Source organism: Cnephaeus nilssonii (assembly GCF_951640355.1).
Source record: "Cnephaeus nilssonii genome assembly, chromosome: 15".
Taxonomy (NCBI): domain Eukaryota; kingdom Metazoa; phylum Chordata; class Mammalia; order Chiroptera; family Vespertilionidae; genus Cnephaeus; species Cnephaeus nilssonii.
In genome coordinates this window covers 19,627,738-19,655,545 of record NC_137086.1, presented here as the reverse complement: position 1 = coordinate 19,655,545, position 27,808 = coordinate 19,627,738, and the positions used below count along the sequence as shown (strand labels likewise).

At 41.9% G+C, this 27,808-nt stretch overlaps 1 protein-coding gene across 2 annotated transcripts; it reads left to right on the top strand.

Moving 5' to 3' along the window:
* The first annotated feature begins 173 nt into the window (after positions 1-173).
* On the top strand, positions 174-26,934 carry CDKL4 (cyclin dependent kinase like 4). Of its 2 annotated transcripts, none has more exons than XM_079791612.1 (10): positions 174-255; positions 6,859-7,081; positions 10,770-10,891; positions 13,851-13,923; positions 15,966-16,056; positions 16,946-17,143; positions 18,335-18,417; positions 20,731-20,787; positions 24,487-24,621; positions 26,806-26,934. In XM_079791612.1, the coding sequence occupies exons 2-10, from the start codon at positions 6,914-6,916 to the stop codon at positions 26,905-26,907; spliced, it is 1,029 nt and encodes a 342-aa protein (XP_079647738.1). In that variant the 5' UTR covers positions 174-255; positions 6,859-6,913; the 3' UTR covers positions 26,908-26,934. The 2 variants fall into 2 exon arrangements, with proteins under 2 accessions (XP_079647738.1, XP_079647739.1); XM_079791613.1 differs by lacking the exon at positions 174-255 and adding an exon at positions 1,100-1,165.
* The last annotated feature ends 874 nt before the right edge of the window (positions 26,935-27,808 follow it).

Here is a 27,808-nt window from a genome sequence, read left to right as displayed (position 1 = left end):
GGAGGTTCCCGGCTCGCGGGGAGGTCACCGGGGAGATGGAGAGGGCGGGCGGCGGCCTTGCCCTGCGGGGCGCGTGTGCGGGGAAACGGGCTCCCGAGCCGCCCGGCGGCGCCGGGCCTGAGCGTCCGGTTGCCCGGGAGACGCCGCGGCCGTTCCGCTCGGGAGTGGCTGTGCGAGCGGCGGGCTGGGCCGAGGGCCCGCGTCCGAGTCGGGGCTGCTCGGGGCTGCGTCACCGTCTCCCCGGCGGCGGGCGCCGTAAGTGCGGGTCCCCGGCGGCGGGGCGGGGCGGTGGGACGGGAGCCGGCGCGAGCTGGAGAGCGGGGAGGCGTGCGGACGGCAGCTCCCGGGGAAGGCGGGGGGGCTCCCTGCAGACGGGGAGCCGCGGGCGGGACCGGCGGGGGGGAGGGCCCGAGGCTGGAGGGCGAGGGGCTCCTGCGGGCCGCACGGCCGGGTCTCCGGCGGCTGGAGGACGGGCGGACGGGCGGACGGGCGGCGAGGGGCGCGTCTGCGCGCGGGGAGACCGGCCTGGGGCCCACAAACTGGACCGACAGCAAAGGAGGGTGGAGACTAGGTCCGCGGCCTGAAAATAAAGCGATGGTGCCGAGCTTTCCTACCTGGACGTGGCCACGCGAAACGTGGTGTTTTTAAAACAAAATGGGTTTCCTCCACTATGTAAACGATGTGGTTTTTATGGTTTTCCGGGGACGCTTTTAATCAACCCAACCGCACTGTCACCGAGACCAGGATTGTGAGTAGGTGTGCGTGCTCTGCAGTTCTGTGATTCCGAATAAAACCGACGCTGAGCGGTCCTCAGCCCGCTGTCCTGGTCGGTCTCACTGGAGGCGAATGCACTGGACACAGTAACAATGGGGCGGATTGTGACTTCTCACCCGTGGAATCCCCAATGGTCTGGCCGGATCGGGGAAGAGGTCACCTTTCCCTCTCATCCCTCACGGCCACTGTTGACGAATGTACTAGGAACTTTTAGATTAGGAAGTTAATAACCTTCCCCACCCCGTTTCTCCCCCCTTTCTGAAGAAGTACATCTTCTCAGTGTATTTATTCAGTGTTAGGTCCTGGCCTGTGACACAGTTGGTGGATCAGAATCTGCCTCCAAGGGTTTCCTCTGTTCATACCTGCATCACTTTGCAACTTTTTAAGACAGGTAATTAAATAGAAAATTTTCAAAGAATTTAATGACCCACTCAGGTATATATCTCTGTATTGTCTTTCAGTACTCACCAATCGGCCCAAGTCTATACCTGCTTTTTGCTTTTTGTACACAAAACTTCATTAACTTAAGAGTCAGATGTTTGGTAAATTCTGAAGTCAGGAGTCCCTGTAGCCAAGAGGTATATGGCTTCAGATGAAAGGTCACTAATGGTGAAAAATATTTTCAACCAATTGCATCAATTCCCTGCCTATAAACCTCTATCACTGTTTAATCTTGATTTCCTGCCCAAGTACTGTATGAGCAATCAAAATGTAATTACAGTAAAACCTAAAAAAAAAAAAAAAAAAAAAAAGACTAAATCAGTTGTTCGTTATGTAACAAAGTAGGTCTTCCAAATGCATGTTAAAAATTTGGCAGATTAGTGACTTCACCTGTTTTTACTTATGTAGACACGTTTGGGTAATTAAAATTAAGTATGTATGAAAAGTTTACTTTCACAGAAAAATTACTGTATTTTTAAATTTATACTGAATAGGTCTAATAACAGTGCATTCACCAGTTGCCTGCAGTAAACAAATGCATATGGGGCGGGGGGGGGGGGGCGAGGGGCATGGCTTAGCACACGAGTTAAAACTGCTGCAGAAAGTTACGCCAGGAGACAACGGAACCAAAAACTTCACGCAATTCGGTGTGATCACGTGCTAATCATTCACCCAACACGGGATAGGAGTAGTGACTTAAATAAGTAGACTATAGTTGTAGGTATGTAATATTTATTTATGTTGGCAAAATTACTACAATGTTTTTTTTCCAACATATGACCTATTAGATAAAATTTGTTTAAAGTAATAGTGAATTAATAACAAAAAAATAGCCTCTTAATTTAATTACAAGCAAATCTCAGTTAAAAGCATTTTAAAATTAACAGGGTGTTAATTTTCATATGTGACTCATGGACTGAAAATTTAGTACATTAAATCGAAGTCTGTAAAATCCAGGGTTTACTGCACTATTTATTTTGTCCCATAGGTCTCCGAGACTGTTTATCTTTTTTCTCACTTTCATATTGGTCCTTTTCTATTATCCTTAGATTCATTGACTCTTTCTTCTGCCATCTTAAATCTGTTGAGTCCACCTAGTGAATTTTTCATTTCAGTTGTGTTTTTGTGTTTTTTTTTTTACTCTTAAAATTTCCATTTGGTTCTTTTTATATTTTTAATTTTATTTTATTGATTGATTAAGGTATTACATATATGTCCTTATCCCCCCATTGCCCCTACACCCCCCACTCTTGCCCTCACCCCCCTGGTGTCTGTGTCCATTGGTTAGCCTTATATGCATGCATACAAGTCCTTTGGTTGATCTCTCTCCCTTACCCCCACCCTCCCCTGCCTTCCCACTGAGGTTTGATGGTCTGATTGATGCTTCTCTGTCTCTGGATCTGTTGGTTCTTTTTTATACTTTTTCTATTAAGGTCCCCCCCCCCTTTTTTTTTCTTTTCTTTTTTTTTTTTTTTTTTTTTTTTTTTTTTGGTCATTGGCATTATATTTTCCTTTAATTATTTGAATTGTAATTTGTCTTAATTATTTGAACTTATTTATAATAACTGCTTTAAAGTCTTTGTCAGCTAATTCCAACATCTGGATCTACTCATAATCCATTATAATTGATTTTTTTCCCCTGAGTATTGGTCACACTTTCCTTTTTCTTAGCAGGTCTTATAATTTCTTAATTGAAAACTGAGCATTTTAGATAATGTATTACAGCAATTCTGGATTCTGGTTTTCTTCCCTAGGGTTTTCTTTATGGGTAGGTTTTTGTTTTTGTAGCCTATCTGTTCACAAGTATGTGGTTGTCGATACCTCTGTTCATTGTTTGTTTGTTTTTAGCTTGGCTTTCTAGACATTACCACTGTCTGTGTAGCTTCGTGGTCAATAATTTGAGCCTTCGTGGCACTCAGACATGTCTAGGGATAAGTGTTTCACCCTCTACCAGTACATCAGTGTGTGGGTTGGGGAGTGCATTCAAAATTCAGTTTCCTATATCCCCTCCAGCAAGGGGAACAAAAGAAAAAATAAACATGTGGGACTCTGTCAAGCTAAAAAGCTTCGCACACCCTAGCTGGTTTGGCTCAGTGGATAGAGCGTCAGCGTGTGGACTGACGGGTCCCAGGTTCGATTCTGGCCAAGGGCACATGCCTGGGGTTGCCAGCTCAATACCCAGCACGGGGTGTGCAGAAGGCAGCCAATCAATGATTCTCTTTCATCATTGATGTTTCTCTCTCTCTCTCTCCCCTCTCCCTTCCTCTCTGAAATCAATAAAAATATATTAAAAAATAAAATAAAAAGCTTCTGCACAGCCAGGGAAACCTTCAACAAAACTAAAAGGCAACCTACTAACTGGGAGAATATATTCACCAATGATATATCCAATGAGAGATTGATATCCAAAATATATGAGAAACTCATACAACTCAATAACAAAACAACACACACTCTGATCCGAAAATGGGCAGAGGATATGCAAAGTCATTTCCCCAGAGAAGACACACAGATGGCCAACAGACATATGAAAAGATGCTCGACATCACTCACCATCAGGGAAATGCAAACCAAACCACAATGAGGTACCACCTCACACCAGTCAGAATGGCTCTTATCACAAAGTCAGCAAATAACATGGGTTGGCATGGATGTCCAGAAAAGGGAACCTTCGTGCACTGTTGGTGGGACTGCAAACTCGTGCAGCCCCGATGGAAAAACAGTTTGGAGATTCCGCAAAACAACTAAAACTACAGAGTGAGGCAAAAGTAGGTTTACAGGTGTGAGTACACGAGACAGTTTATTCTTGTATTATTTATTAACTAATTATTGTACTATTTCCCATATAAACAACTGTATACCTACTTTGCCCCATCCTGTAGATATACCATATGACCTAACAGTTCCACTTTGGGTATTTACCCAAAGAAAATGAGAACACTAATTCATTGCAGCATTCTTTACAACAGCCAAGATACAGAAGCAACTTAGGTGTCCATCGATAGATGAATGGATAAGGAAGATGTGGTATATACACAGTGGAATATTTACAACAATAAAAAAGAATGAAATCTTGCCATTTGCGACAACATGGGTGGACCTAGAGGGTGTTATTTAAGTGAAATAAGTCAGGCAGAAGAGACAAATATATATAGTTTCACTTATATGTGGAATCTAAAAACAAAGCAAACAGAGACCAAAAGGATGTTTACCAGAAGTGAGGGGGTGGAGAGATGAGTGAAAAGGGTGTAGAGGAAAGTAATCAATTCTCTCTCTACCTTCTCCCTGCCCCCACTTCTTCTCCCTAAGCATGTCCTCAGGTGAGGATTAAACAAACAAACAAAAACATTGACAGGGTGACAGATGATTACTAGAATTAGTGGGGTGATCACATTGTAAGGTATAAAAATGTCTAGTCACTGTATTGTACACCTGAAGCTAATATAACCAATATAAGATTATATACCAACTATATATACTTAAATTTTTTTAAAAAATATATTTTATTGATTTTTTACAGAGAGGAAGGGAGAGGGATAGAAAGCTAGAAACATCGATGAGAGAGAAACATCGACCAGCTGCCTCCTGCACACCCCCTACCGGGGATGTGCCCGCAACCAAGGTACATGCCCTTGACCGGAATCGAACCTGGGACCCCTGAGTCCGCAGGCCGACGCTCTATCCACTGAGCCAAACCGGTTTTGGCAAATTTTTTTTTTTTTTAAATTGAGTTAGTCCTCCTGAGGAATCTCAGAGTGAAGGGAGGGGAGGAAGAAATTAACCAAAGAACTTATATGCATAACCCACAGACACAGACAATGGTGTGGTGAAGGCCTGGTGGGAGCGGGGGCGGGTACAGGGTACAGGCGGTCAATTGGGGGAACGAAGAGGGACATCTGTAATACTTTCAACAATAAAGATAAATTTTTTTTAAAAATCAGTCCTCAAATCTGCCTCATTGTAACTATCTTCTAGGCCTTCTCAGGTTTCCCATACATGCTCAAAACTAGCAAGAGTTTTCTAAACATGATCTGTGATGGATTTGCCATGTGTTACTTGAGTGTATATGCTTGAATTGCACCCTTTAATATGAGAGAATAAAATCTATTAAAAAATAGCATTGTATGCTAATAGTAGTCGTTGTCATTTATCCAGATAAAAACTTTTTCTAGTTGTGTATTTTTATGATGGTTAGTGAGAGTACATGATTTATATCTTCATTGAGATAATCAGTAGGTAAGAAAGACTGAACATTAGTGAAGTAAAAACAATAGATGCTCATTTGAAACATGAGAAATTTTTTAAGTAGTCAACTCTTTACTTGACATTTTATAATACCTGGATAGAGTGGTTTTTCAAATTGTGCATTCTTTTGAATTAACTAAGAGGCAGTGTAGTGATTCAAATTGTGATCTTTGAAATGTGATTGCCTAGGTCAGTGATGGGCAACCTTTTGAGCTTGGTGTGTCAAACTTCGCCAAAAAACTGAGCATAACTCGGGTAGTGTGTCACTTTGAGGAAAAAACATTATTTCGCAAATGTTTCATCCTCAGGAGCAGCAAATGTTTCATCCTCGGCATGCGGCCACCTCAGTGGCCCCATGTCATCAAAAATGGCTACGCGTGTCAGTGCTGACACGCGTGTCATAGATTTGCCATCACTGGCCTAGGTTCTAATTCCATACTAACTTCACTGTGTCTCAGTTTTCTCATCTGTATAATTGGATGAAAATAACACCTGCTTCATGAAATGTTTGTGTAGATTATATATAATTTGCATAGAAAGTGTTATCAAGTTCTGTTAATATTACTATGAGAGCGTATTAATAACATTCTACTGACTAAAGTGGTTTTTTGGGGGGGGGGATTTTTAAGACTAGTAATTAGAATTTTTATATTTTCAATTCTTGGACTGCTTTATGTAATTATGCTGGCCTCATTTGTTATTTAACATGTAATTTAATCACCACAAAATTCACAAATGGGTGATGCGAAACAGAAAAATTAAGCCCAGTATTTCCATAGAAATCACTATGGATACAAAAGCATTCATGAAGAATTAGAGAAATCTACCTTCATTTTTAGAGTTTTAGTTTTATTTACTGTGGGAGCTAAGAGTTTAAGGATTTGTTCCTTCATATACATAAAAGCACAATATAATTTTCTAAAAAAGATTTTATTGTTTTTAATGGCTGCTTTGTTTAACAGCCCACATTTTCTTTATTCTCTCCACCAGATGGAAGTATAGCCCTTTGTACCAAGTCTTGATCTCAGTTCTAGTCTCTGCCGTATTCATATCAGGAGGGAAAAGATAAACATCATATTCAAGAGCATGAACTATTCCCTTAGCTGGATTATATAGCCTCACATTTTAATTATTTACTAGAGGATAATGAAAACAATTGATTGGATAAGGTTCCTTTCCACAAATTCTTTTAATTCCACTGAAGTCAACACAGACCCATTATAAAACTGCATAGGACTGAACTCAAATTATAAAATACCATCCAAAAATTTTTAAGTGTATTAAAAATTAATCAATGGACATAAACCTTTGGTATCCTTAGCAAATTGGTTTTATATAATAATCTGTGAGAACACCATCCTTGATAACTTGGTTAAGCTGAGTCATCTTATTTTCCAGGTGCAACATTGTACTCCAGTTAAACAATACAGTAATTTAAGTCGCTGCTACTATAATGGAAAAGTATGAAAAATTAGCTAAGATTGGAGAAGGGTCTTATGGGGTTGTATTCAAATGCAGAAACAAAACATCTGGACAAGTGGTAGCTATTAAAAAATTTGTGGAATCTGAAGAGGATCCTGTTATTAAGAAAATAGCACTAAGAGAAATACGTATGCTGAAGGTAAGTTAATTTTATGTATCTACTAGTGACCCGGTGCACGAAATTCGTGCACATTAAAAGGGAATTAATTAGAGGAAATATTTTAATATTGCTATTTGCCCTTTCTCTATAATAGAAGTGTCAGAGATGAAAGAAAATTAGTGCAATGTATATGAAAATCTTCCTCCTGTCAGAGTCTGGGGCACGCCACGGGAACCAGAGTCAAGTCCCCGCCCACCCACATGCGCCTTGAAATCAAGCCAGACCCAGACCCAGCTGGTCCCACCCCCATTGGGTTAGATCCAGACCTGGCCGGCCCCACCCCCATCAAGCCTTCCAGGTGGGGGGGTGCGGCCTCAGGTCACCTGGTCTGGCACTGTGGCGGGGGCCACAGCCTGTCCCCCAGCCTGGGCTGGGGGGCGTGCCTTGAGGTCCCCTGTCAAGCCCCGCCAGGCTGGGGGCGCAGCCTCAGGTTCCCTGGCCCGGTGCCGGGGCAGGGGCCGCGGCCTGAAGTCCCCGACCCACCGCTGGGTGGGGGGCGCAACCTGAGGTCCCTTGTCAAGCCCCACCAGGTGGGGGGGCGCAGCCTCGGTCCCCTGCCCCGGCCCAGCGCCATGCAGCCTCAGGTCCCTGCTGATTTCTCATTAAGGTTCGTTATGGGTGTGGGTGCAGCCATCTTGTGTTACAGGATCCCCACCTCTGCTGTGGGCGCAGCCATTTTGTGTTACGGGATCCCCATCTCCGCTGTGGGTGCAGCCATCTTGTGTTACAGGATCCCCGCCTCTGCTGTGGGCATAGCCATCTCGTGTTATGGTGTGACGGTCAATTTGCACATTCCCTCTTTATTAGATAGGATAATATGGTATTGGGTGAAATATGTGTGTGTCACAATTACAAAGAATTTCAAAGGGATTTTTTTCCCATTGGACCTAAATTCCGTTGTATCAGTAACTTTGGGAAAGAAATTGATCATCACTTTGGACTTTGGCCACTCTGATATTTCGCTGATATTGTGAGTACAGCTGTGGATTGTTAAAATACTGAAGTAATCCCTTCTGGTTGGTGAATCACTGCCCTAAGTCCCCTCATTCCCCCCGGCCGTGGCCTTCGTCTCCACCACCCCTCCCCCCCTCCTCCCCGTAAACCAGCAGGTAAAAGAGCACCTGCTGGCACAGAGGGCCCAGGGCTGTGCCAGTGGGCTGTGGGCATTGACAGGGACGGGCCAGCCTGTGATCTGCTCCCCGGGTCTCAGACATACTGATCGTCACCCCCAGCTATGTGTACACATCGTGCACAAAGGTTTGGTTCTAGTTGTTTCTTCTCTGATGGGATTTGACATGTAGGACCCGTAAGTTCTCCATGTAAACAGTTTCCTATCATAAAAGTCTTCGTTTTAGAACATAAGAGACCTTGGGGTTGCTGCTCCTCAGCACCCTTGTTTTATCGGAGAGGAAGCTGCATCATAGGGCAGCGCTTCTCAGACAGGAATGTGCATGGGAATCCCCGGGGGACCTTGTTGAAATGCAGATTCCGAGTGGGGAGGTGTGTGTGTGCAGGGGGGCGGGCTGAGCTCCTGCATTTCCAGCCAGAGCCCCGATGGCACGGACGCTGCCGGTTCACGGACCACACTTCAACAAAACTTGTGATTTCAGGAACACACAGCCGACTTTTACTTTTGACGTGTTGACTGTTTTTAGGAAATCCCCAGAAATCCAGTTTTTAAAGGGAGATAATAGTTCATGATCCATCCTTTTCAAATATTATCTGTGGCAGGTTTCCTCAACTAATGAGTCCTAGTGTTTTGTTTGAAATATAAGTAGATAGACCCGGATTTCTCAAGAGCACATCCATCCATCATGACAAAAAAGCAGTTCGCTGTTACCCCGTAGCCAGCAGCCAGCTCTGGCCCAGAGCTCAGTCACAGAAAACAGCCTGTGTTTCTGAACAGGTTGTTTTCTAATGAAACACCGCCACCCCCAAAGTCTTCAGCTAAAGTTAGTGCCCAGGTAACTGGAGAATGAGCTTTAAGGTGACACACACACACACACACACACACACACCCCTCCCCCGATAGATCTACCTCACCTTCCTCGTGGGCTCCCGTTGTTTAAATATGATTGATTCCCACCACCACCTCCTCACTGTGTTTCTGGGCTAAGCTAATTTCATTGGCAAAGGAGATGTAAGTTGCTGATCTGCCCAAAAACAGATTTGACCAGGTTGAACTGTGACATTGCATCAGCTGTAGCGTCTGGGAATTCCTTTCTCTCCTGGTGGAGATGCTTTTTCCTTCCCTTCCTACAGGTTTGGCTGCAGCACAGAGCAGCTGGATTTCCTGTGTGGCCCATCTCCGCTGTTTGCCTTTCTGCCCTTTTAGGCAGTAGAACACATGGGGGGGGGGGACCTGATTTGGTGCTCTGAGAATATTTTTTATGTATAATAAATTCCCTTTTCCCAGACTGCTGAGCAGCAGGCATGCCATCATAGAGTGATATTTTTTTGGTCAAGCCATGCTTACGAATGCTGAGGTAGGGGATGCTGTGTAGGTCCTCGTACTTAGGAATCTATACTGGGTCTGCAAAATATTTATTGAGAAACGAAATCAAATGGAAATCAAAAAGTGAAAGGGATTCCCAGAGGCTATAGCTGATGCAACAAAGTTGTATTCATATATATATATATATATATATATATATATATATATATATACACACATACATACATATATTTCTGTGTAAATAGCACAGAGTTTGCAAAGGTGATTTGTCTACTAAACTGGGAAAACAACAGGGAAGATGAGTTATAAGTAGGAGTGATCAGGTGTCCTGGTCTAGAACCAGAGTCTGTGTGGTTAGCATCCTCCTTCAGAAGTGTCCTGGTTTATACTAAACTATAGGGTCACCCTAGATAGAGGCAGGGCGACCCTGCGTGCCCGGTTGCCTGGGACGGCCCTGGCTTATCCTCATTACCCTGGTATGATGCTAAGTTACAGAGTTGCTCTAGTGATGGATTATCTCAATCAGGATTTTTCCTTTGGTGTAAACCTTAAACAGAGGCTGCCTTATGAAGGCGTCAGTTTGGGAAGAGAATTTAACACATAAAACATTTAAGCATAAGAATAACAAAATCAGCGAACAGAGCTGGAAAATGACAAATTAAAAACAGACTAACTGCGTGGACTCCTAGAATAGGCACTTTAATCGGATTGAAGGTTAGGATCTTGTATTTCTGAGAGCCAACGCTAAAATCCAGACTGGGTTTAAATCCAGCTGACATTTACAGTAAATCCATGGCAATCTGTAAGCTAAATGGGTATTGATGAGTTTTATAGTCTTACACAATAATTCCATGTCCTCATTTTTATTGAGGTTATTTTATGACACATATTTAGAATTTCCACAAAATGCTGAAGTGTTGGTTGTTTTAGAGCTTATATTTTAAGTTGTGTACTTTATTTGTTATCTCCAGACAGATTCAGGTTAGTTACCATCTATTATGGGTGCATGAGACAAATTCTTAAATTTTTCTTGCAACTTTAAGATTCCTTGATTCTTACTAAAGGTAAGAATTCTTATAGGGATGTTTTCTCTTGTAAGTAACAGTAATAAAATTCTCCACAAGACCTCCTGCTCTTAATATTGTAAGGGACCCAGGGAGAAATTCTTACAGGGAACAAGTCACCAAGTTTTGCATTTCAATTTCTTTGCAGCAATTAAAACACCCAAACCTGGTGAACCTCATTGAAGTGTTCAGGAGAAAGAGGAAAATACATTTAGTTTTTGAATACTGTGATCACACACTTTTAAATGAGCTGGAAAGAAGTCCAAATGGGTAAGTAATCTAGCAACTGGAGCTCTGTGTGGTCTGGTTCCAGTTTCATTCCACGTGGGATTAACTCCGGCAAACTTCAAATCAGAGCCACAGTTCCCCTTTCTACCCAGACGCATCTGCTGGCCACCCCTCCCCAGTCTCAGTTAGGATGTGCTCAGAGGGCAAATGAATATTAACCTAGAGTAGAAGTAATTAGGAAGACAAACCTACACAAATAAATCACAATGCATTTTGAGGCCAAATTATGTATTGGTGCCCTAGCCGGTTTGGCTCAGTGGATAGAGCGTCGGCCTGTGGACTGAAGGGTCCTAGGTTTGATTCCAGTCAAGGGCACATGCCCAAGTTGTGGGCTCGATCCCTAGTTCGGGGCATTCAAGAGGCAGCCGATCAATGATTCTCTCTCCCTTTCCCTCCTCTCTGAAATCAATAAAAATATATTTTTTAAAAAAAGATGCATTGAAATAAAAATTCCAGAGTAAATATTTTAAAAATAAGTTATATATTGGATTATCTGAATTCAGGGAATGAATCGTAGTTCAATATCAGGAAGTCTATTCACATAATTCACTGATAGGTTAAAGGAGGAAAAAAATATATTGTATGTTGGTAAAATCTGAAAGGCAGTTGATAAATTCAATATCCTTTTCTGATTTGTTTAAACCTTAGCAAATTAAGATTAAAATACTTTATTAGCGCGCGCGCATACACACACACACACACACACACACACACACACACACACAACACCTATACCTACACAGACCCTCTTCCAATCAACAGCTAATTTTATACTCACCACTAAAGGAACCACCATTAAAGTGGAAAACAAGACAAAGACATGAGTTGTCACCCCCGCTGGGATTTGCACTCTCTCATAGTGCTCAAAATGGCTATACTATTCTTTCTGACTCTTAAAATTTTAAACAATATTGTCTCAGGTTTGGCTCTAGGCAAAGGGCGAGCATTAAGCTGTGTCAGAATTCAGTACAGGAAACAGAAACCACTCCAGAAGTTTCAGATGGAAGGTGATTTAATACTGAGAATTAGAGACACTAGAGTCAAAGGGCTGATGTCACGGGCATGTCACCGTAACTGTGACCCCGATCGGGAAACTGCTCTGAGAAAAATGCTTCCACATACTTGTTGCTGTTTCTCGGCGTTTACCCCAGCCCCATGGTGATGCCTTGTTGCTAGTACCCCACCCAAGTCATATACAGGTGGAAGGCCAGTTACATCTGCATGATTCATTCCGTTTTCAAAAAGTGATCTGAGCATATTAAATATCCAGATATGATGAAATAGTAAAGCTGAGTGATGGGTGTGTTTGGAATATCAGATACGTTTAAGTTTAAAAACTTACATTTGATAAAAAGAAATCTTGTTTCAGATTTTTTTTTTGAAATATGCAAACAGCAATCCCATCTCATGACTGGGATTGAAAAACAGCATCACACTGAGAAATATATTTGTAGCACATATGCAGACTTTGATATATATCACTCTGAACAGGAAATACACAGAAGAAAAAATGTAATAGCCAATAATCATGTAAAAATTAAATTCACTAATAGTTAATGACATGCAAATGAAAACCAAAATGAGGTCTTTGTATTTTAACCACAGATTGGCAAGCATAACACTGCAAAACCAAATGGGGAGATAGGGACTTGAATGCACAGATGTTTTGTGGGAGTATAAATGGGTATAATCTTCCTTAGAGAAGGTAGCTTGCAGTATGTAACTGTGAAGGCGTCATTCCTGGGACAGTGAGGTGAGCAATGGGAAGACAGCAGAAAGGTTAAAGGGACGGTCATTCCTATAATTTGTAGAGATGGTTACACAGAGCACATTTCTCCCAGCCAGAATACAAGTTGTCCAGCTCCCCAGTTCCCCATGGAAAATACACCTGCCCATCCATGGTATTTTCCAATGTTTTCCACACACAGTAAGGATTCTGCAGGGACAGAGCTCCCAGGCTCCCATTCTCATGGGCCCTTGATTCTCCCTGGCCTCCCCTGGCTATGTACCTGCCTGCTTACCATGTGTAAGTCACTTCTACAAAACAACCCCAGCACTTGCTTGAGTGTTTACCACTTACATGAATTGGGCGACTTGAAGGTCAGTCTTCAAGCATACCTTTTTCCCTGCAAAACCAGGTCTCAGGTCTACCTGAAGTTCATCCCTGTAGGATCAAAATGTAACATGTACCTACCATTGGTCCCAGAAATCCCACTTCTAGAACTTACCTTAAAAGGTAGTTGCACAAATGCAATGAGATGGATGATTACATATATTCATTGAAGCATTGTTACTAGAAATAAAAATTGGGTCAACCTAATTGCTCATCGGCGGAGACTAAGTAAATTATCCATATAGCGTGGTCCTTTACAACCACAAAATCTCTGTATACGTATTAATATTTGTACTTCTATGCATAAAAGTGTCTGAAAGAGGCAGGGAAGTGACAGAGGATGCACTGGGTGGATAGGCAGGTATCAGAGAATACTTCATGGATATACTTTCATGTTTTTTGAATTTTAAACCATATGAATGTTTTTTAACATTAAAGTTAAAAAGTAAATTTGAACACACAAAGGGAAGAGAAACAGAGGTGCCTAAAGGAACAGCCACCATAGGTGACAGCAGTTATTTGGGGATAGCAAGATGTGAGTTGACACTTTATTCCTTCACTTTTCTGTGTTGTTTGAGTTTTCATGTTTAGCCTGTATCATTTTTGCAGATGTAAACATTGAAATTTAAAGAGGAAATTATGTAATTACAATGAAAAAATAGTAAAGCGATTTTCATTAAGACATTTTTATAGAACATTTCCCCGGCCCCCTTTGCACTGTGTTTGTTGGCCATCACAAGCCCACTCACTCCACTTCTGTTCTCGCTTCTGCTCCTGTAACCCCATCCCAGGAGTTTTTTTAAATTTCCTCTTTTATTTTTTCCCTAGAGTTGCTGATGGAGTGATTAAAAGTGTATTATGGCAAACACTTCAAGCTCTTAATTTCTGTCATCAACATAACGTAAGTGACATTTTCTAATGCATTTGTTAATTCTTCATGGTGACGCTTTCCTTCTAAGTAGCTCAGGGGTGTCTTTGAAAAGCTAAAAACAGGGAAAGTAAGAACCAGAAGAGCAAAACAAAAGAAAGTTACTGAATATGAGGAAAAACAATGCATTATTTGTGGCCCTTTTCCAATTTCTATAAGAACCAAATTTCTAATTCCTTATGAATTAAAAGTTTGTATGAAGTTAATGTTTCTTTTTGCCTCAATACTACTGATTCCTCTGACTATTTTTAAATTGGATTAAAATAAGTTCTCAATAGTGTAATCCACTTTGGCACTTCGTTTTGTTTTTATGTCTCTTAAGTCTTTTATTCTAAATAGTCGCCATTCCCTTACCTTTTAGAAAAAATTTTCATCATTACTTTTTTATAACCGTAGTTCTTCAAACCTGAGCATGCATCACAATGCTCAGAAGGTCTTGCTAAGACAGTTTGCTGGGTCCACCCCCAGAGTGTCAGATTCCATAGGTCTGAGATAGGACCCGAGAATTTGCATTTCCAAGCATTTTCCTAGAACCATATTTTGAGTCCTACTGTGTTACTGAAATCATTCTGACTGATTGCATCCTGTGTCTAACTGAACTTGGTCTTTCACCTGTTTTCCCTTTAAATTGGCATTTATATCTAGAGGCTTGATCATTTTTAGGTTCATTTTTCTTTACACAGAATAGTTCATACATAGTGCTGTACACTTTTTATTGCATCAACATCATGAGGCATCCCATGTCTGGTTGTCCCACTGAGCCACACCAACCGGGCCAGAAATTTTACAATTTGATGCGAACTCACTTGAGGAACATAACCTGTTCTTAGTAGATCACCAACTATTGTGAGTATGACTCAAAGTGTTAATCCAGGTTTCATAAATGGGTTACCTAAAAGGTAGAATATCAAAATGAAGTTGGTTTATATTACAACAGTGTATTTTTTTTTAAATTAATAGCTAAGGCCTACGACTTTTAAGGAGCCTCAAAAGGTTTAACAGTTGACAGTGGCTAAATTGAGACTACTAGCTTCTATTGCCAGTGCCATTTTTGTGACCAAAAATAAATTAAGGATTCAACATGTTCTCTTCCTAGACAGTTGCTATAGAAGCAAAGAGAAATTATTTCAGAACTGTCCCTTTGACAGCAACTCTTTCAGGGACGGACGGAGGGCGCGGCAGAGAAGCGAGGCAAGGAGCCGATTACGATTACGGTGCCGCTCGGTCTGGGACTGTCAGTGGCCTCCCGCAATCACAGTGTTGTTGCGGGGATGAGCTGCGGCATGTGCAGGCGCTTGGGAAAGTGCAGGGTTCGGCACGGGGGCTGAGCTATCGAACAAGAGCACCATCATTCTTACCGCGTGGCCCTCTCTCGGGAGGGCTGCCAGTCCGTCCAGCTTGGCTCGCTGTTGGATGAGGATGAGGATGTGAAGCTCATCCCCGGAAGGCAGCCGCTTTGGTAGCTCTAACTGAGTGGGGGCCATGCGCCCCAGGGCACCCAGGAGCGTTGAGGTTTGCGCTTGTTGTCCTGGCATGATTATCAATAGAGCTTTTTCACACGTTCTCATTTAGATGACAATATATGGTCATCCTCATTACAAGGGAGTTTTGTTTATCATTCAGATGTTTTTCCAGTTTCTCAAATGTGAATGTGATCTTGGGTGGCAGTAGTTCTGATTATAGGCACACTGAGACTCATCGAGGCTTTTACTCTTACGGTTAAAATAGGACCCGGTAAAAAGTGGAAGAAATAATTGTATGATACTACCTTCTCTCCCCACAAAAAAAAAAAAGTCAGTTTTTATATCCAACAATTATTTCTTCACTGATGTAACAACATTTTTTTTTTCTTTTGGTGTGATAAGTGAAAAATTGCCAATTTAAATTCTTTTAAGAAAACCATATTTATTTTTATCTCACAGACTATGTTTATCTATCATTTAAAGTAAGAGGTAATGTTTTTTATGCGTTGTCATTTTGATGGCTCAAAGAAATAATCAGATGTTACCTTACAGTGTATTCACAGAGATGTAAAACCTGAAAATATTCTAATAACTAAGCAAGGAATAATCAAGATCTGTGACTTTGGATTTGCACGAATTCTGAGTAAGTAGCCACTTTTTACGAATGTGCTCAACTCAGATGATTATGAGATAATATAGTTGAAAGCCTCACTTTAGATATTGAATGGATGCCAAATGTCTTATTGTTATTATTCAAAAAGGAAAATCTCACTTTCACCTTTAGTCACTACATTAATTAGCACTTCAACTCCACTCCATTCAACTAGAATTTATTGGACATCACACTTATATGCTTTGCCCCATAGGAGAGGAAAGGGGTTATAAAATGCATTTCTGCTCTGCGTGCTCTTATAGTCTCAAGTCAAATAAACAGAAGAATAATGCAGGGTGATTGGCAAGGAAGTGCAAAAGTGAAGGTGCAGACGGTTCCCTGGAGGGAGATGCTCATGGGGGTTGGGGGGGTTGGCAAATAACTTCACAGAGCTGGTGAGACTAGAGAGTGAACTGACAGTTGAAGAGAGAATTGAGAGACAGTGCTAAGAAAAAGGAAATCACCCCAGACAGGGAGGAACCAAGGAGGCAGGGGGACAAATCAGGGTTTCTCCCCAAATCTAGAACTGCACCCGGCTGGCAACATACACATTGCAAGGTGGTGTGTACGTCATCAGTATCCTGACAGGACCCAAGACACAGGTGACTTGACCGTGCATTTGGAAGCTGGTTTAGACTTGACGTTACACTAGGAATTTTCAGTCACACTGCCCTCTGTTTGGGATTACATACATGTTAACTAGCAAAGGTGCCTTTGGGTGTTGAATGCACAGTGTAACTGGTGCCTCAATCGGCATCACGGCATGAACTGTCAGGAGTGTGTGGCCGCTGAGTTTTGAAGCGTACCTCAGTGCCTCTCCTAGGAGTAGTTCACATGTTGGGAACGGGTGACCCACCGCATCTGATCGATGTGTTTGCAGTTCCAGGAGATGCCTACACTGACTATGTCGCTACAAGATGGTACCGAGCTCCTGAACTTCTCGTGGGAGACACTCAGTATGGCTCTTCAGTCGACATATGGGCTACCGGCTGCGTTTTTGCAGAGCTCCTGACAGGCCAGCCGCTCTGGCCTGGAAAGTCAGATGTGGATCAACTTTATCTGATCATCAGAACTCTGGGTAGGAGCTGCATTTTATGGCTTCCAGTGCCGCTCTGCTGCCATGGTAACAGCATGCCATTGTAATGACCGGCAGGGGCTCTCTTGCCTCTCCAAGGTGCTGCTCAGGAGGGTGGGTTCTGGGTTGTAGCCAAAACCCAACCCTTTCCTCAGCCTGTCCAGCCATTAGTCCCTCACTGAGGAGTTTTCAGATCCTTTCCAAGTCAAGCCACTTAGCCAAGGAATAAACTACACATCTACTTTCTGGACTGGGCTCTACCGCCAAGGATATGCATCAGCTGTACAGACTCCACTCTTAGGAGGTATTAGGACAGATGCCATTTCTGTCCACTCCTTTTACATGGCAACATTTTTTGTGATGCCCTTTTAGAAATGGGAAACTGCGGCTCGGGGCTTCCATGATTGGCCTAAAGTGCAGAATAGGAATGGGACTCGAGAATCTCTTTCATCGTGTGTCAGCATCCTCAGCAGTAGTCTACCTCCTGGCCGGAAGGGAATATAACCCAGAAGGTTACCTGCAGCTTTACTCTGGCACCAGGGCTGCAAAGTTACGTCTACACACACGGGACGAATATTTATTAATTCCTTCCCATAGGCTCTCCTGGCAACGTGGGTGCCGGGCAAGGGAATTACTGCTGTCCGGTCTGGTTCCAACACGTTCTTCTGGACAATTCTGCAGCATGAAAAATGTGGGGGAGAGTATCACCACAGGGCACCCCTCTAGTGTAGATTGTTTGATTGATTTCCTGAACGGATTGTGGAAATTTACATTAGGTAGATATTAGACAGGCCTGAGTTTGAAATCAGGTCTGTCATTAAATGACCATGTGACTTTAGACAGGTTACTAAACTCTAAGCCTCATTCTCACTGATACAGTGGACATTGAAAGTGGCAACCGTGGTGAGATTGTATGAGATTAAGTAAGGTCACGTGTGTAAAGGCCTCCACAACGTGTCTTGCCTCCTCTTCTGGTGGAGGCTGCATGGCAGACCCAGCTACCTGTGGCAGAGTGGTGTGGGAGAATTGACCTTACCTGAGCAGGTGTGTTTAGGCAGTGACCTATTCCTTCCAAATCTGGAGGCCGCAGTCAGGATCAGTCTTTCTTTCGCATCTGGACCTCAGAAGTTAACCATTTAGACACTGTATTACTTTTATAAACTGAACATAAATTATGTGGTTTGTATTTTATAGGAAAACTAATCCCAAGACATCAGTCCATCTTTAAAAGTAACCAATTTTTCCATGGCATCAGTATTCCTGAACCAGAAGACATGGTAACTGCTTGATTTTGGATGTTTTATTATTTGTGTTGCTACTTTCTTTAAAGAGCTAGTTATTTTTTGTTGTGTGTTTTTTAATGTTTATGCCTTTAACTCCTGTTTTCCTTATGCCACACTAACACAGACCAAAGAAACTATATAAAAACTATATGAACTAATCAGGAGAATGCTTATAAAGTTTACTTGCCCTGTCCGAAAGTTAATTTAATATTAGCTTTGAAGTGAAAGTCTGTTTAGTTCCTTACACAAATAACTGATCCTTTTAGTCAAAACACTCAGGTACCTTTTCCTGAAATAATTATTATCTCATAAACAATACTTACTGTAGTACTTTTTTATTTTGAAAAAATGCATTCTGTTTTTCAGCATGTGAAACAAAGCTCAAATCAATAGAAACCATTTTTTTACAACGTATATTTTCACATAGAAGGTCATTCTACAAAATGATCCTCACTGTATCCAAGTCAAAACTCCAGACTACCATGCTCACCTCCACACTCTCGCTGTGGGCTTTGCCTTTCTCTGGGAATGTATCACCTACTACCTGACCCTCTTACATTCTGTACACGTTGATTTCCTGTTTGTGTTACCTAAGTTTGGGCTGTGATCTTTAAAACTCCATATGGTCTAGATTCTGCCTATAGAATGGACTGTCCATAGGTGTGTGTCCACACTCACACTGCCTAGGTTGAAGTCTGAGGGGTGCAGGGAGGGGGAAAGTGTCTGTAAAGCCAGATCATGATTTACGGCACAGGCGTACAATCGAGGTTTAAGATGTCCCACCTATCTCTAGATACCATCTTTGTTTTAAATGTATTTCATATAATACCTTGATTTATACACTGGCTCTCTTTTATTAAATACTAGAGGCCCGGTGCATGAAAATTCATGCACTGGAGGGGGGTTCCTGTGCCGTGCCAGCACAGCCAAGGGTTCGGCGAGCCTGAGGCAGGGTGGCGAAGGATTGAAGAAAAGACAGACAAAGAGAATAAGCTGGGTCTAGATGGATCTCCTGTGCCTGGCTAAGGCCACAGAAAAAGATCCAGAGGGCAAGCTGATGCTTTGCTAGTCAGAGGCAAACAAGGTAGTGGTCACCATAGTTACAATGTTCTTGTGAGTTTCACTTGTTTGGGCAGTATTTGCTGCACCTCCCACAGCCCATTAGCTACCCAGGAAGGATCTAGGGAGTGTCATAAAGTCAAGCTTAATTATGCTAAGAGGGATGTGCCCTCTAAGCTGGGACTTGTTTGTGGCTTTGCCAACAGGGCAGTCCGAGGTTTAACCCTCTAGGTGCTCCCTACAGGTTCCCTTAGCCCAGCCTGCCCCCTCTCACAGTCCGGGAGCCCTCAGGGGCGGGAGGTGACCCAGCGATCAGGGTAAGGCGATGCCCCCATCACATCTCTGCTGCTGCCACTGCCGTCAGTGCAAGCCTCAGCCAGCCCTGGTTACCTGAGCCTCAAGCGGCCCTGGGCAGCTGGGCAGCTGCCATTGAGGCTTGCCTGCATCTCAGGCCGGCCCTGGGTGGCTGGGGGGCCGAGGGGACTGGGGGACTATAGAGGCAGGCGCAGCAAGGCCTGGCTTTTCCACGTGCCTGCTGCCCTAGCAGTGCCGAGGGGACTGGGCACCACCATCTTGTGGCTGTGGGCACTGCCATCTTTGAGGGCATGGCAGTCTATTAGCATATTCCCTCCTTATTGGCTGTGGGCACTGCCATCTTTCCGATGGCGTGAGGGTCAATTAGCATATTCCCTCTTTATTAGATAGGATAATAAAAGGTTAAAAGTTGAATTATAAGGCTAGAGGTTGAATTACAAAAGAATATGCAATTTAAAGAATAAAGCAACAAATACACATTAAGAATAATACCACTATCTTCAAAACTTCCTCCTCCCTGAATTCTTCCCCTCAATCCCATCCTCCTCCCTTCTCACTATTCTGAGTTTATGTTCATCATTCCATTGTTTTCTGTATTGCTCTTACACATGTAGGTCAATGTAATTTTCATTGATGCTCAAAGCCTTCTTGTGAGTAGATCAGGCACAGGTATTAAAGGACTGTAGTAATATTTCAGAAGGGGACATTTGGAACCCACATTTATCAAACATCAATTGCAATGAAGAAAACTCTAATTTTTGTCTTTCAAGTATTTACACTATAGTGTAACATTATGTAAACATATGATTTTATTAAAAGAAATTATCTAACCTACTAGGGAGTCTTTCTTCAAAGTGTTCTTATTATTAACATATTAAGACATACATTACGTTGTTTTTATGTAATGTTAAAAGTTTTTACTTTATGTCCTAGGAAACTCTTGAAGAAAAATTCTCAGGTGCTCATCCCATGGCTTTGAATTTTATGAAGGTACTTAAGAATCACTTATAATTGTTATTGACCGCAAATTGTAATGATTGAAGCTGGTAACTCTGGGAGGAGTGGGCAGTAGTACAAATAATGCCAAAGTAGGATGCAGTCATTGAAAAGGATAAGGAGCTGTAAAATCATTATAGTTAAAGGAACATCAATGGTGTAAGCAGTACTCTTTCTAGGAGATGGCCTTGGCTGGGTGGCTCAGTTAGTTGGAGCATCATCCTATACACCAAAAGTTGCGGGTTTGATTCCTGCTTACAGCACATACTGAGGTTATGGGTTCATTCCCCACTGATGGTGCATCTAGGAGGCAACCGAGTGATGTTTCTCTCTCCCTTCCTCTCTCTAAAATCAATATAAAGAACATATCTTTGGGTGAGGATTAAAAAAAGGTTTTTTAATTAGTATAATTGGGGTTTGCTGTGATGAACACCATTACTTCTTTTGCATTCATTAGAAATTTGAATATTAAGTTAGTATATTCAGACTATGGAAGTTTATGAGGATGTTGAAGGTCTACAACAGCACAGTCCAGGATGGTAGCCATTGCATGTTACTATTGAGCACTTGAAATATGGCCTATTTGAATTGAGATGTACTAGGTTTCTATTAAAATTACTATTAAAAATATAAAATATTTCATTAATATTTTAAAATATTAATTACATGTTGAACATTTTAGATATATTGAGTTAAATGAAATTTTTAATTATTTTTAAAAAATTAATAGAAGACCAAGCAAAGTCAGAGTCATATAGACACCATAAATGGCCTCTGCCTGGGGCCTAAAAGAGATAGTCAAGCAAAGGACAAATTCTAGTAAAAAGTAGAAGAAATTCACCTATGACCAGGCTGCTATTCATGCTTGGCCAACTGAGGGCATGCTAGCTATGACTCTTCCATCAAAGTGCATACTAAAACCCTTAGGGGACAGGAATGGAGCTACCAGTAAAAGTATCTGTCTTTAACAACCAATTAAGTTCTATTTATAGCAGTGGTTTCCAGACTGTTCATCAGAATGACCTGGGGGCTTTTTAAAAGCACACATTCCAGTATCTAACCTCAGATTCCAGACGCAGAATCTCTATATATAGGACCTTAGAATTTATACCATTAAATATCCCCCTGGGTGATTATGCTAAGCAGCCCAGTTGAAAACTCATATGATCTAGAAGGTGGAGCCATCTGGAGTTGATGTTGTAGACCAGCCTTAGTGCCAGTGCTGGTCACTGCAAAGGTGTTATCCAGGGTGCTGGATTCCTTCAGCCCGAGTCCTCCTGAGATTTGGAGCCTGACCCCTCTGTGCTCTCAGACTGCCCTTACCCCTGCTCCACTGGACCTCAGCTGTCTTCTACTGCTATGACCTGCCTTAACCCAGCACTTTGCAGGCCCCATCCTAAAAGCCCAATTTTCTGACCTTGTTCTGGACAGGTTGATCGGATCCACCTACGGTTTAACAAAACCCAGTTGGGGCGGGGGTGTCAAGCACTGCAAGCCCAGTCCATTCTCATGTTGAGGCTAGGCCTTCCTGTGGTTTCTCCTTCAACGAACCAGAGAAAAAACTTCCAGGACACAAAACGCCACTGTATAAAGCCAACTCCCTCTCCTCATCTCCGAAGTTGGAGTGCCCTGTTGGCCTGCCCAGGATTCTGGAGGAAGCTGGTTTTGTCACTCAGCTATTTGATTTAGACTCATAATGTTTGAGCTGAGACCCAAGAACTCTCTCATAAGTGCGTCAAGGATTGTGCTATTCAGTGGGCCACACCCTATGTCCTAGACTCCTGCCCCATGTTAGATGAAGACAGGCTTTCTTTCATTAATTTCAATTGAGACATCTTTATCAACAAATTAGTATCAGCTACCATAACAGGTAGTTATCCCACGAGACTGGGTCAGAGTCTAGGCAAGGAACTGCTCAGGTGGGTGAAGTGCCAGCCAATGGCAGTGCCAAGGACAGTGGTGGAAATGCAGGGGCCAATACGTGGCAGATCTGTATTCTGTTCATTAGGTTTAAAATGAGACAATGGGGTACAATATTAATTTTTTATTAATAAAATTTTTTTTAATTTTTTATTAACCATCCTATTCCTACATCAGTTTTATCTGGTCATCAAGAAGAAGACTGTAGATTCTTGGACATTTTGAAGGGCTTTTAGTGAAATTTGAAGTTTCGGGAAAAGGATCCTGACTTGGACTTGGCAGTTCCAATTTCTTGTCCCTCCTCTCTAAAACCTTCCCCAGGTTAGGAGCACCTCTGAGCATTCATCAGCCTCTTGGGGTGCAGAAAGCTATTAACCAGGCAGTCAAGAACTCAGAAGCCTCAACTCCATCCAGTTCATCTCAGTGCACCTAAAACTAATCCAGTAGGACATAGTTCCAGCTCAGGCCCCAAGGAGCAGCTCAGCCTTAACACTCTCTTCTTAGAAACTAAAAATGCTCTTTAAAAAAACAACTCATAGGTCTTTAGTGAGAGACTAGATTTCAGTAGACTGAACATCCAAACAAGAGAGTGAATGAATTCAAGACATACTTGGAAATAAACTGGTAGGATGTGATGATCTTTTCCATCTGGGGAGTGAAGTAGAGGAAGGGGGCAAAGAAGAAGTGTCTGTATCAGCTTCCCAGGGTGAGCATAGCAAAGTACCAGAAACTGGGTGGCTCAAACAGAAGTTTTTTCTCACAATTGTGGAGACCAGAAATCTCAAATCAAAGTGCTGGCAGGGCCATGCTCTCTCTAAAGCTTCTAGGGGAGGGGCCTTCCGGGTCTCTTCCAGCCTCTGGTAGTCCCAGGCGCTCTTGGGCTTCTGGCAGCAGAATCCAGTCTCTGCCTGTCTTTACATGATTTACACTGTGTGTCTGACTTTGCAGTGTCTTCCCTCTTCGTATAAAGACACCGATCAGATTGGAGTAGATCCCACACTACTTCAGTATGACCTCGTTTTACCTAATTACATCTGCAAAGGCCCTATTTCCAAATAAGGTCACATTATGAGGTACTGAGGGCTAGGACTTCAACAAATATTTTGGGGGTACACAGTTCAACCCATAAGAGTGCTCTTGAGACAAAGCAGAAATATTAAGTAGGCCATTGCACCTGTGGGTCCAGATTTCAAAGGAGAAGTCTGGATCAGAAACACACATGTGGAAGTCTCTGGTAAACCTTGACCATTGAAGCCATTGAGCATCAATGAGCTTAGCTAGAAACTTAGCACAAATGAGAAGAAAGGGGAACCTGGGATTGAGCCTTGAGAAATTTCATGTAACGGTTGTGGAGGAGAATGTAAAGGAGGAAAGGTTGGTTTGAAAAGGGATGGCCAGGAAGTAGGAGGAACCAAAGTGAGGCATCAGAGAAGCCGAAAGTAGAGTTTCAAGAAGGAGGACGTGGTCAGTTGTATCTAGCACTATTGAGAGGAGAACACAAAATATGGAAGTAGATTTAACGATAGGCAAGTAGAGGTCATAGGTCTGAGTAGCAAGAGCCACTTGAGAGTGGAATTGTGGAGGCAGAAGCCAGAGTGAAGTGATGGAGAAATAGAGGTGACCACATTTTATTAGCAAGCTGTAAGCACTGGATGAAATACAGACTTGATTTTTCTAAATCATATATGCTCTATCCAGTTACTACTCAGAGTTTTGGGGCACAGTAACAACATAGGCCCCTCTTTTAATGTCTTCTTTGCTTTTCATCCAAAGGAGTGTCTGAAGATGAATCCAGATGACAGATTAACCTGTGCCCAACTCCTGGAGAACCCCTACTTTGATTCTCTCCGAGAAGACCAAATTAAAAGAAAAGTACGTAATGAAGGAAGAAGCAGAAAACATCAGCAGGTACCTCCATTCAAAGGTTAAAGTGCTATTAAAAAGATTTTTTTTTTCCTTTTCCTACGTTTCAAAGTGAGACTGGGTGGACACCAAGACCTTATTTTTGCACTGGTTTAGTTGTATTTGTTTACCTAATAAATACTGGTTGATGTAATAAAATCATAAAGCTATGAAATATCCAAATTGTTACAAAGTCTTATTCCAAGTTACACTTATATCAAATTATTGCACAATTCTTTTGTTACACTGATTGGCTATCCCACCCACCAGAACATTTACCCAAAATACAGCAGCTTCATACGATAATACCCCATTACAGCAGGACTGAGTTGAAACCCGCATGCAGCGGAATCCCAGTACCTTTCCGTAGCCTCCAGACGTGCAGTACAGGACACGACTCTTCCATCTTTTCACCCCGGGGCATGTAAGTCTGCCTTTCCTAGATTGGTTCTCCAAGACAAGGACAGTTCTGGCCAGATGCAAAGGGATGAAACTCGGGTATCTGGAAACCAAATCCTATCCTCAGATGTACCAGTATTACATAAAAACATGGTACGTAAATATGGTGGCAAACGTTGATTATGCAGTTTATTAGGCAACTACTATTTACTTGCTTTCAGAAAACTTTGAAAACATAAATTCATAGAAGTAACTTTGTTTAGGGTTCCCCCCCCCATCTTATATCCCCAGCACCTAAAATAGTATTTTGTCATATAACTATGATCCAAATAACTAAATAGATAAGCAGTGGTTATTAATAAGACAAGATGGTAATTTTTAATTTATCAGTGACTAACAATCATCCCATTTTCGTTTGCTTAATCTTCTGCCTTTGATCTACTTTTTGGTCATTTATCTTCTCATTAGCATGGCCCAATAAAGGAAGAGAGCAGTCTTTTTTTCAACTATTTGATAGCTAAAATAGAAGTTTGTTGGGAGAGAGAGTAAAGTAATCAATAAGGAGAACTATTATGGTGATTTCTCTGTATCCAAAACCTCTGGATCTCCAAATTTGTATTGCGTAGGTCATTTTACTGTTACATGTATGCAAATTAAGCCCAATACAGTTTAGTTAACCAAAACAGTGGTGGGCAAACTCATTAGTCAACAGAGCCAAATATCAACAGTACAACGATTGAAATTTCTTTTGAGAGCCAAATTTTTTAAACTTAAACTTCTTCTAACGCCACTTCTTCAAAATAGACTTGCCCAGGCCGGGGTATTTTGTGGAAGAGCCACACTCAAAGGGCCAAAGAGCCGCATGTGGCTCGCGAGCCACATTTTGCCCACCACTGAACCAAAAGATTAGGGTTTATTCAAATAAGTCTGAGAGAGCAGTATGAAATACGGTGTGACTTGTGTGTAAAAACACTATCCCCTTCAAAATATCTCACTAGATTCCTTACCTATGGCCTGGGAGGTCAACAGCAACACTGCTCCAGCCTGCCTCTTGGTCCCCAACTCAAGTCCTGCCACACTGTCCTCAAATGGGGTGGGGATGCGCTCACCTCCAAGTCTCAGGTTCACAGCTGGAGACTTAAAGCATCTCTCCACCATGTGAAGTCTCTGGAGCGCAGGGCCAAGATAAACAGGGATAGCTTTCAAGTCCTGGTTTTCTTTTTGAGGACACACCTCTTTCCTAGACACTTTGCCATATCAGGAAAAAAAAAATCAGAAAGATCTTTTTATTCAGTCTGGTTTCCTTTTGTGAGTTCAGATTTCTACTTCAATACCAACTTCTAGCTCTCTGAGTGATGACCAAGAAATTCATTAAGACTAAATATTGTTTAAAGTTGACAGTAAAGAAGTTTTTAATCTTTGCTGTCCCACCAATATCCTAAAATTAATATCCTAAAATTTAAAATTTGAGATGGGCACAAGGTAGGCCCTGGGAATTATCATTTAATAGCTGGTGAGCGTGTACCTTTTAAACACTAACTAGATACTCAGTAATTTGTGTATTGAAATCAATTAGAGTACATTCATAAGCCTAGAATAAGTATTGGAATCTAATTTTCAAGAGTCAGAATATCACAATTTTTAGAAAGGTATTTCTATTTAATTTTTAAGTTCATGTCTTTTGACATCTTTGTACCACATGTATCCTTTTTTTGCTACCTTTAAATCAAACTGTACAAGTAGGAATTGTTTTCAATTGACCTTCTTATTTTTGTCTTGTTCTGCTATTAGAGTCAACTGTTGCCTCTCATACCAGGAAGCCACACTTCCCCCATACCTGATGGAAGAAAACAAGTCCTCCAGTTAAAATTTGATCATCTTCCAAACATTTAGGAAAATGTTCTTTCAAGTGGAAAGTAATTTAATATGTACGCATTTTTGTACAAGAGAGATAGGAATTCTCAGTGTTTCAAATGCAAATGAGCCATATGAAAATTGAGATGCCTTCTAGAAGTTTTGCTCTGATCATTACTGATTCCTCTGCCCAGGCTTTTCATATGCCAGCTTTATCTCTTAGAACATTTTCTTAAAATGTTATAAAGTCTGAAACTGCACATATGGAGGAGATATTTTCAATCTCATCAGAACAGCCCCTCTTGAGGCAAATTTATATTGAGAATTTGTGGGCTTAAACTTTGATTTCTGAACAAGATTTGCATACACCATCTTGCTTCAGCTGACCTCATAATGTCTTAGAGCAATATCAAATAGCTTGCCTCACTGCTGTTTGTGTGAGAAATGACATTATATTTCTGCATTTTAATTCACGCTTATTGTAACCAGGTCTGTTGAGTAATGCTGCTGTTTTATTGGGTTTTCATATTGGTGTAGGAAGGGAACTTTAAAATGTCATTTAGGTTTATTCTTTGATTCCAACGTAGACTCTACTTTCTATTTCTCATGAGACATTGATGTTTCTGTTTTTAAAGCTAGCAGGAGAAAATTTTGTACACAGCAAATAGTGGATGAGCTACAAGGAATTACCGTCTTCATAATACCCTGGGATAATGGACTGCTGACGCTAATGCTGTCCTTTGGTGCATCATGGTTTCTTATCCTTTTCTCCTCCTGGCTACATCTCAGTACCTAAACCTATCCTCCCTGCTGTATTTTCTAAATAGTTTATCATCAACAGTCTCTTCCAAACATTTGCAGCCACCGCTTCTATGAACTTGTGCCGCCCTAAACTTGTGCATCATGGTCAAGTCAGGCTTGTAAACACTTCTGGGAGCAG